General features: G+C 38.9%; 1 protein-coding gene across 1 annotated transcript; it reads left to right on the forward strand.

Annotated features, from left to right (window-relative positions):
* The first annotated feature begins 9,522 nt into the window (after window positions 1-9,522).
* On the forward strand, window positions 9,523-10,479 carry LOC136151212 (olfactory receptor 5V1-like). Its single transcript, XM_065912158.1, has one exon. It carries the CDS (start codon window positions 9,523-9,525, stop codon window positions 10,477-10,479), a length of 957 nt encoding a protein of 318 aa, XP_065768230.1.

Below are 10,479 nucleotides of genomic sequence, written 5' to 3' on the forward strand. Positions count from 1 at the left end.
CAAAAAATTTTAGAAATATATATGAAGTTTGGTTTAAAAATATGGTTTCTCCTTTTTTTTTTTTTTTTTTTTTGGCTAGGTCATAGTGAAATGAAAATGAAAATTGAGGAGTAATAGAGTACTTTAAAAGAAAATATGTGAAAAAAATAAAACAAGAAACAAAAAATTTTTTTCCTAATTAAAATAATAGTAAAAACATATGAAAATGAAAATGAAAGTTAAGGAGTAATGGGAGAGTAATAGGGAATTTTAAAAGAAAATAAAAGAGAAAAAACAAAAAAAAAAGAAAAGAAAAAATTTTTTTTCATTAAAAAAAAAAATATATATATATATATATATCTAGGATTTTCTCTTGAGCTGTTGCGGTCAGTGTGGGTTCGGTTCAGTTTCAGATAGCTCCTCGTTCCAGCTTACACTTCTCAATATCCATAGGCCCCTTCTGGTGTAATCGGTGTTGTCTACAGGGATTTTAATCTGTTGCACCGGTCCCTTCTGAAGCGGTTCCCTTTATTTATTTGGCTTCTGTTTGCCGGCCACTTCAGTGTCTAATTTCTGACCTGACACAGGAGGGTGGAGGTGGTCTCTTGTTTAGGTTCGCTGGTTTAGTCGTGCTGCGGGAAGGAGGTGGGCTGCAGATAGATTTTGCTGTGTATGGGTAGCACTCGCAGTGTTTCAGCCACACTGGGTTTGCCCCGCTCACGGGTGTGTGCTTTCCCCATCCTCACTGCTCAGGCTCCTGGCTGCTCTACATGGAGTGGACTCTGCATTGCATGCGGGTCCAGTTTTTGGGTATTCCACAAAAGTGCGGACTCGGTTGGGCCTGTGTTTTGTGCCTTCCCCGTGGAGCAGCTCAGACAGCCAGGAGCTTGACGGGCACACTCTCCCCGGGTGCAGTGAGCCTTCTTCCCTCCGCAGTCCCAGCCTCAGTTTCCACGCACACCAGTCGGGTGCGTGCGCCTTGTGTCTATTCTCGGGAGCTGGCTTCTAGCCGCGACCCTCCCGGCAGATGTCGACCATCCAGAATCTCAGGAAGTCTTTGGTTAAAAACTGGAGGCCTGTTTGCAGTTTGGTATGGGGTACCGTCTCTGGGGCTGAATTTGCCCCTTTCCCCTCCCCCCTGCCTCTTGCGTCCAGCAGGGATGGGCCGGTCTGCAGCCGGCTAGCTCTTCTCTGGAATTGCTCAGTCCCTTTGTTCTGTGAATGGCTGGCAGTGTGTTCGGGCCGGTTAATTCTCTCTCTCTCTCTCTCTCTCTCTCTCTCTCTCTCTTGCTATCCCCCAGTTTAGGTTGCTATCTCAGGTTAACTCGCTCCGATTGCCCTCAGGGCATTTGGGCCCGGTCCTTGCCCTAAGCAATGCCGCCTGCTCCTCTCCGTTTCGCCCCCACTTGCTGGTGGCAGATGCTGGCATCTGGGGTACTTTTCTGCTGGGAGTTGCTTTTAGGCATGTAATCTGTGGGTTTTATTTATTTTTCCTCCCAGTTAGGTTGCCCTCCGAGATTCGAAAACTTCCCCCAGACCTGCCCGTGAGAGGGTTTCCTGGTGTTTGGAAACTTTCTCTATTACTACTCCCTTCCTGGGATGGGTCTCCGTCCCTAGCTCTTCTGTCTCTCTTTTTATCTTTTATATTTTGTCCTACCTCCTTTTGTAGACGATGGGCTGCTTTTCTGGGTGCCTGATGTCTTCTGCTAGTGGTCAGAAGTTGTTTTGTGAAGTTGCTCAGCATTCAAATATTCTTTCAATGAATTTGTAGGGGAGAAAGTGGTCTCCCTGTCCTATTCTTCTGCCATCTTGGCTCCTCCCTCCTCTAGGAGTTTTGCAGTTTCTGGTCTTACATTTAGATCTTTAATCCATTTTGAGTTTATTTTTGTGTATGGTGTTAGAAAGTGTTCTAGTTTCATTCTTTTACAAGTGGTTGATCAGTTTTCCCAGCACCACTTGTTAAAGAGACTGTCTTTTCTCCATTGTATATTCTCGTCTCCTTTGTCAAAATAAGGTATCCATAGGTACGTGGATTTATCTCTGGGCTTTCTGCTTTGTTCCATTGATCTATATTTCTGTCTTTGTGCCAGTACCATACTGTCTTGATGACTGTGGCTTTTCAGGAACAAGACAAGGGTGCCCACTCTCACCACTACTATTCAACATAGTTTTGGAAGTTTTGGCCACAGCAATCAGAGCAGAAAAAGAAGGAAAAGGAATCCAGATAGGAAAAGAAGAAATGAAACTCTCACTGTTTGCAGATGACATAGCCCTCTACATAGAAAACCCTAAAGACTCTACCAGAAAATTACTAGAGCTAATCAATGAATATAGTAAAGTTGCAGGATATAAAATTAACACACAGAAATCCCTTGCATTCCTATACACTAACAATGAGAAAACAGAAAGAGAAATTAAGGAAACAATACCATTCACCATTGCAACAAAAAGAATAAAATACTTAGGAGTATATCTACCTATAGAAACAAAAGATCTATACATAGAAAAACTATAAAACACTGATGAAAGAAATCAAAGAGGACACACATAGATGGAGAAATATACTGTGTTCATGGATTGGAAGAATCAATATTGTGAAAATGAGTATACTACCCAAAGCAATCTATAGATTCAATGCAATCCCTATCAAGCTACCAACGGTATTTTTCACAGAACTAGAACAAATAATTTCACAATTTGTGTAGAGACACAAAAAACCTCGAGTAGCCAAAGCAATCTTGAGAAAGAAGAATGGAACTGGAGGAATCAACCTGCCTGACTTCAGGCTCTACTACAAAGCCACAGTCATCAAGACAGTATGGATCTGGTTTTTGAAGTGAGGTGATTTCTTTCTTTGTAAACCAACTGAGATTTGCAGTTGCAGAGCTGTTCTGCTCACAGTTGTAACAACAATTTCCTTCAAATACACAGAGTTTCTCTCTACATCATCACTTCCTTCCTGAAATAATTCTGTCAAATGTGGCTTACTCCTTTGATCCTTTGAGTCCATGCTGACTACTCCTAGAAACCAAATCAGGTTAAGAAAAATTCCTACTGTTGACTGATTAATGTCTTAGCTTATGCAACTTACTTAACAAAGGGAAATTCATCAGCTTTTTCTTAGCTTTGCACCAGTGGGCTTCCTTTCTTAACATCTTCCTACTCCCTTGTTTTATCTCCATTGTTTTCTAAGCATTTATTTCTATATTACTGTTCTGGGCTTCAGACTTTTCTTAATTTTTTAAAAATAAAGCTTGGTTTTATTCTTCTATCATTTCTTTTAGGAAGATTTTTAGAAGATAAGGAGGGAACACTGACTTAATCTAACCGTATTAACACTGGATGTTTTACTTGTAGATTTAGATGATATCTGGAATAATCTGCATGGCTGAATTTCTGTGAATCTATTCACTAAGAAAATTGGCTGATATTTGTGGGGCAGAAAAATATATGCATAATACCTAGAACAAAAATGTGAAATGCCTAATACTGTCAACTGATTACAGTGACTATGATGATATCTTACAGAAGCAGATAAAAAGCAAAACTTTTAAATGTTATGCTATCTTTTAAGATTTTACTCTGTTGAACAATTACCTCTATTTCTCTATTATTTTTTTCACAATGAACTTGCCTGAAATTTCTCAGATGGAAAATAACAGGGAGTTGGAGAGGACATAACCATTGCTTTTATGTGGGAATAAAGATTTATATTGTTAAAAAATATATTTTGATACTTTAGGTATAAGGAAATAGATGTGGAATAGTGAGAAATGGTGTACTATGAGAAGATGCAATTTTACTTGACCCTTCTGTATTATTTATTATTTGTAAAATTATCATATAGAAATAATTTCACTGTACTATTTTCTGTTGTCATTTCTATTAAAATGACAATCATTTATTAGCTCAGTTGTCAGTTCTGTAGGTTAGAATTCCAAGTGGGATATATCTGGGTTTTCTTCTAAGTTTATCAAACAGCTGAAATCCTGCATTCCTTTGTGGAATCCAAGCTCATTCAGGTTGTTGACCAAATTCCTTACAGTTGTAGAAAAGAGATTTTTATTTCCTTGTTGAATGTCAGTTGGAGCTACTGCTGATTTTTAGAGGCTGCCTACACTTCTAATCATGTTTAAGCAACAGTGGAGAACTTCTCACACTTAAATTCCTTTTCTAATTTAACTTTGACCTTTTCAACTCAGATTTAAAGGGCCCACATGAATATGTCAGACCCACCTGGAAAATCTCCCTATTTTAATGCTAATTAACTTGAGGATATCATTACATCTGCAAAATATACATATTTTACCATATAATATAATTGTGGAAGTAATATCACCTTATGTTCATATGTTCTGCCTGTACTCAAAGGGAGATTATATACAGGTTAGGTGTGTTAGGATTTATCTTGGAATTTTGCCTACAATATACACCCATCTTAAAAGTTGTTATGTGACTCAAATGAGACAAATAATATAAAAATATAGTAGTTAAAAATGTAAGTTTCTGTGATTACATGCTATTTAAATTTGCATAATTATATAATGAAAGTCACTTGAACATCATTTTAAATACAACAATAAAATCCACAGCAATCATAATAACTTTCAACTATATCGAGCAATAATGACATAACATTATGGAAAATTTATAATGGCAATATTATTTTGTGCAAAATGATAATAGCAGTATTGTTCTTTTAAATTCTGCCACTATGAACAATTTTATGTGTGTGTGCTAAATCACTTTAGTCATGTTCAACTCTTTCCAACCTTATGGACCATAGCCTGGCAGGGTCCTCTGTCCATGGGATTCTCCAGACAAGAATACTGGAGTGGGTTGCCATGCCCTCCTCCAGGATCTTCCCAACTCAGAGACTGAGCCCTGTCTCTTATCACTGTATTGGCAGGTGGGTTATTTACCACTAGTGCCACCTGGGGAAACCCATAAACAATTTTATAATATACCCTAATTACTAGTAAGATATTCAAAGTCCCCAAAGTCTTCATCATAGCTATTTGGGGGAAAGTAATTAGATTTTCATTACACTGTGTATGCTTTACTAAAGAAATTATATAAACGGGAGGAAAGAAGAGAGTTCCTGGTATTAGGCATGTGAGTTTGAAGAGAGCAGCAGTTTCCTGTCACACTTACGGTGGTTCCAAACATAGTGGGCAGAGATGGTAACACTGAAGGAGACAATTTCATTCCTGTTCACATAAGAATATGAGGGAGAGGCTAATCCTTCTTTATTAGGGTAACATTTTCCTGCTTGACAACTCTTGTTTGAACCATTATGACAGCAAATCACATTAAACCAAACTGGGTAAGTGGGGCTACCATAAGTTGTCTTGGAAAAACAGAGACTTCCCTATGAGTCTTCTTCAAAGAGAAATTAACTAAGTTAATTCTTTATGAAAGGAGATTTGGAAGACTGATGTAACAATGAACAAATATGTATTGTGTGCCAGGGACTGTTCTAGATGCTCGGAATGCATTATTAACAGTCAAACACTGATTTTGTAAAACTTATATCCTACTAGTCGTTGAGTTGTGTCCAACTCTTTGCAACCCTATGGACTGTAGCTTATTAGGCTCCTCTGTCCATGGGAATTCTCCAGGCAAGAATATTGGAGTGAGTTGCCATTCCCTTTTCCAGAGGAGCTTCCAGACCCAGGCATCAAACCTGAGTCTCCTGAATTGCAGGAAATTCTTTATTGATGTGTCACTAGGATAGCCCATATCCAACTAGGGGAATAGGCAATCCACAATAAGCAGAATAAATAGATAAATTATATATGGGATTGCAGAAGGTACTATGTGTCATGGGGAAATGAAAGGCGCATGAGAGTGTAGAAGGGCACCAATAGAATGATCAGAATGTTTTCATTAAAAAAATGTTATTTGAGGTAAGATTTAAATAAAGTTAAGACTTTTGTCAGACAGCTAGTCATGGAGAAGAGCAAAGGGGAATAGCAAAGAGGCCAGTGTGACTTGACTGAATGAACAAAGGGGAGAAAGGGGGGAAATTAGACTGGAAGAGTGAAAAGAAAAAGACTTTACAGAGCTTGTAGCATTTTTAAAAGAATCTGATTTTATAAGGAATTCCCTAGTGGTCCAGTGGTTATGACTAAGTGCTTTCACTGTGGTGGTCCCTAGTTCTCTCCTTGGAGGGGGAAATAAGATTCCCACAAACTGGGCAAAGCAGCAAAAAAAAAAAAAAAAAATTGAATTTACAATCTGAGCTAGGGTGATTGGAGGGTTATGATGACAGAAGGTGATTTACACATAATTGGGCTTCCCTGGTGGCTCAGCCAGTAAAGAATCTGCCTGCAATGCAGGAGACCTGGGTTCGATCCCTAGGTGGGGAAGATCCCGTGGAGGAGAGTATGGCAACCCACTCCAGATTTCTTGCCTGGAGAATCCTCATGGACAGAGGAGCCTGGTGAGCTACAGCGCATGGGGTCACAAAGAGTTGGACATGACCAAGCGACTAAGCGCTGCACTGGGCAAGATTAGAAACGTTAAACTATTGCGAATAAGATTGTAACTATTAACTGAGACATAGTGAAGACTCGGTAGCTAGAGAAGTGAAAATAAGCAGTAAGATTCTGTGTATAAACATTTCATAATTGATCCAACAACTAGGAATTGGGGGAATATTGAGATAAAGGTCTAAGAAAGTAAGTTTGAGAGATGGCAAAGAATAGGAATGGAGACCATCAGTTTAGTTATTGTTTTTGAGAAGTTTTGATATAAATATCAGAAAAATGGGATGGTAAAGAAAAATTGTGAAAAAGGAAGACAACAAAGTTTTTATGTTAGGAGAAATAATAGCCTGTTCCTTTGCTGAAGGAACATCAGAGAAAGAAAAAAGAATTATGGAGGAGAGAGTAGCATTGCTGGAGTGCACACTTGATTAAGTTGAGGGGGTATCATCAAAAGAACAAGGGAGAGGGTTGGCTTGTGCTTTTGGGAGGTGGGAGGGGGGTTCAGGATGGGGAACACATGGGGAACACCCATGGCTGATTCATGTCAATGTATGGCAAAAACCACTACAATATTAAAAAAAATTAAAAAAACACAGATGGGGCGTTGTAGGGGGGAGCTCAAAAGGAGGAGATATATGTGTACTTATGGTTGATTCACATTGTTTTACAGCAGAAAGCAACACAGCATTGTAAAGCAATTATCCTCCAATCAAAACTGAATTTTTAAAAAAGCACAGACAATCACTCTCTAATAATATAGACACAGATGGGAAAGCAGACTTGTACATAGAAGCAGACACATGTGATGCTGAGTCTGGAAGTTCTTTTCAATTGCTTCAAATTTCTCATAGACAAGAAAGCAAGATCAGCATTTGAGAATAAATAAAGAGAAAAAGCATAGCTGGAGGTTTGAAATGGTTATCCAGGAGTGTGTGAGAGTGAATGGACTTGAGAGCTGTAAATAAGTCCTTGAATACAGTCTAACTTGATCAAATAGTAGTTGAATTTCAGCTATAGTGTGGCTATAGATTCAAGCATTTAGCAAAAATCAACAACAGTATTCTGTGAATGTCAATTCAACAAAAAAGTCTCTTGCATCATTGATGAATTCCATTAGAGTTTGATATGTTTGTCTATGTTAATAAGTAAGACAGAACTGAATCAAGGAAGTTATATGTCTGAATTTCTCTCATTTGTCAGTGACATTAGTTTTCCTAAAAGTACAAACTTTTTGAATACTGGAAGAAACATTCCTTCACTTTTTGTGTTATTTACAATATAATGGCTACCAACACGACACACTTTTAAGTTTAAACTGCATCACCAACAGGGCTTCCCCAGTGGCTCAGATAGTAAAGAATCTGCCTTTCACGCAGGAGATCCGGATCCACTCCCTGGGTCAGGAAGTTCCCATGGAGAAGAGAATGGCAACCCACTCTGTATTCTTGCCTGGAGAATCCCTTGGACAGAGGAGCCTGGCCAGGCTATAATCCATGGAGTCGCAAAGAGTCAAACACAACTGAAGTGACTCAGCAGGCAGACATCATTAACATATTTCCACCACTTTCTTAAGCCTAGACAATCAACAAAACCATGAATCAGTCTCATAATTTGTAGAATTACAGCTCCTTGGCATAAATACTTCCATTGTGACTAGTTGCAAGCTATCAACATGATTCACTGAACATGAATTTGGGAATAAATGATCAGTAGCAAGCCATTTTGGAGAAGGCAATGGCACCCTACTCCAGTACTCTTGCCTGGAAAATCCCATGGATGGAGGAGCCTAGTAGGCTCTAGACCATGGGATCGCTAAGAGTCGGACATGACTGAGCGACTTCAGTTTCACTTTTCACTTTCATGCATTGGAGAAGGAAATGGCAACCCACTCCAGTGTTCTTGCCTGGAGAATCCCAGGGACGGGGAGCCTGGTGGGCTGCCGTCTATGGGGTCGCACAGAGTCGGACACGACTGCAGCGACTTAGCAGCAGCAGCAGCAAGCCATTTTATGACACCTCTGTCATACGAATACAATAAAAGCAATAATCTCTAAAGCAAAGTTAATAGGAACATGTAAAATGATTAGGGAGTGATGTCTTGTGTAAGTTACCTGTTTTTAATGGAATTTACTCAATTGGAAGTTTATGTAATTTCATTTTAAATAATGGTTGTGTTTAATATCTTGCCTACAAAATTTCTGGACATTAACAACAGCTTTTTTGAACCAGTAATAGCTAGCTCTAATATACCTTGGCTGTAGTGATTTCTAGTGGTATAAAGTACAGGATAAACTTTGTACAGTAAATGACAAATAAAATATTAATTCATTCTCCCTTTATAAAGAGTTCTCTTTTTTTTAAAGAAGGGATTTCAACAGCCAGAACTTATTTTTATTAGCTGAATACCCAAGTCCCAGCATCTTGAACTGTAAGATATATATGGTAGGATTAATTGTGAATTTCCTCTGTATTTTATGGAACTGCCCTCCCCCTCCAATATATTATCTACCCGTAGTACCACTATGTCTTTTTCTGCTCTCCTAATTCCCTAAGTGCGACCAACTGACTCTACATTCAATCTACAAATGTCAGTCTCCGAAAGTGTGTAAGGCAGCAGTTTTTTGTTTAATTAATTTTTATTGGAGTATAGCTGCTTTACAATCAGGGCAGCATGGTTGATTGACCCACTGACAATTGTCTTTAATGAGTTTCCAAATTGCTGCAGCGCAGGAAGACAGAGTAGATGGGCCTTTTCTTCCTTTAGCGCATGTGTTTTACTTGAAAATTCAAAACTGCCTATAGCGTTCATTTTAAAAGATTTGACCAACAGATGAAAGGCTGGTAATGTTTATGCTGGGTGCTAATGCACACAGTTTATTTGCTGTGGGGTTGTGCATTTTTACAGATCCATCTAACATTTTCTTGATAAATAATATCTTTTCCCCTGTGAAGCTTTTATTTCCAGTTTCGTAGTCTGTTTCTGGAGCAATACCTGACTACAGAAATCTACGCTTCCTCGTTCTCAATTTCAGAAAGAAAACCAGAGCTGTATTATGAAAGGAGAAAACCAAACGATTCTATTTGAGTTTATCATCTTGGGATTCTCCAATTTAAATGAGTTGAAATTTTTACTTTTCACTATTTTCCTGGTAGCATATATCTGTACTTTGGGAGGAAATACCTTCATAATTTTGGTGACCATGACTGATCCACGCCTGCACACTCCCATGTATTTTTTTCTGGAAAACTTAGCTTTTCTTGACATCTGCTACACCACCACTAATGTTCCCCAGATGATGGTACATCTACTATCAGAGAGAAAAAGCATTTCTTATTTGGGTTGCATGCTGCAACTTTTTGCATTTATATTTTTTGTTGGGTCAGAGTCCCTGCTTCTGGCAGCTATGGCATATGATCGCTACATTGCTATCTGTAAGCCCTTAAGGTATTCGGTTATTATGAACAAAGTCCTGTATAGCCGGTTAGCAGTTTTCTGTTGGATGGGTGGTTTCCTCAACTCAGTGGTGCACACAGTACTGACATTCCGCCTGCCCTTCTGTGGCAACAACAAGATTCATTATTTCTTCTGTGACATTCCCCCTTTGCTGATCTTGTCTTGCGGGGACACTTCTGTCAATGAGTTGGCCCTACTATCCATTGGGGTCTTCATTGGTTGGACTCCTTTTTTGTGTATCATACTTTCCTACCTTTATATTATTTCTACCATTTTAAGGATCAGGTCTTCTGAGGGGAGGCAAAAGGCCTTTTCTACTTGTGCTTCCCACCTGATCATTGTCCTTCTCTATTATGGCAGCTTCATCTTCACATATGTACGACCCATATCAGCGTATTCACTGGAGAAAGACAGACTGATTTCAGTATTGTACAGTGTTGTCACCCCCATGTTAAACCCTATTATCTACTCTTTGAGGAATAAGGATATCAAAGAGGCTGCAAAAGTTGTGGGGAAAAAATGGCAGGCTTCAAGCTCCCTCTCTTTTGCTGCGTAA

Source organism: Muntiacus reevesi, chromosome 20 (genome assembly GCF_963930625.1).
Source record: "Muntiacus reevesi chromosome 20, mMunRee1.1, whole genome shotgun sequence".
In the NCBI taxonomy this organism is placed as follows: Eukaryota; Metazoa; Chordata; class Mammalia; order Artiodactyla; family Cervidae; genus Muntiacus; species Muntiacus reevesi.

Excerpts from the sequence above, each read along its gene's own strand:
- LOC136151212 (XM_065912158.1), top strand. The coding sequence starts at position 9,523 with ATGAAAGGAGAAAACCAAACGATTCTATTTGAGTTTATCATCTTGGGA.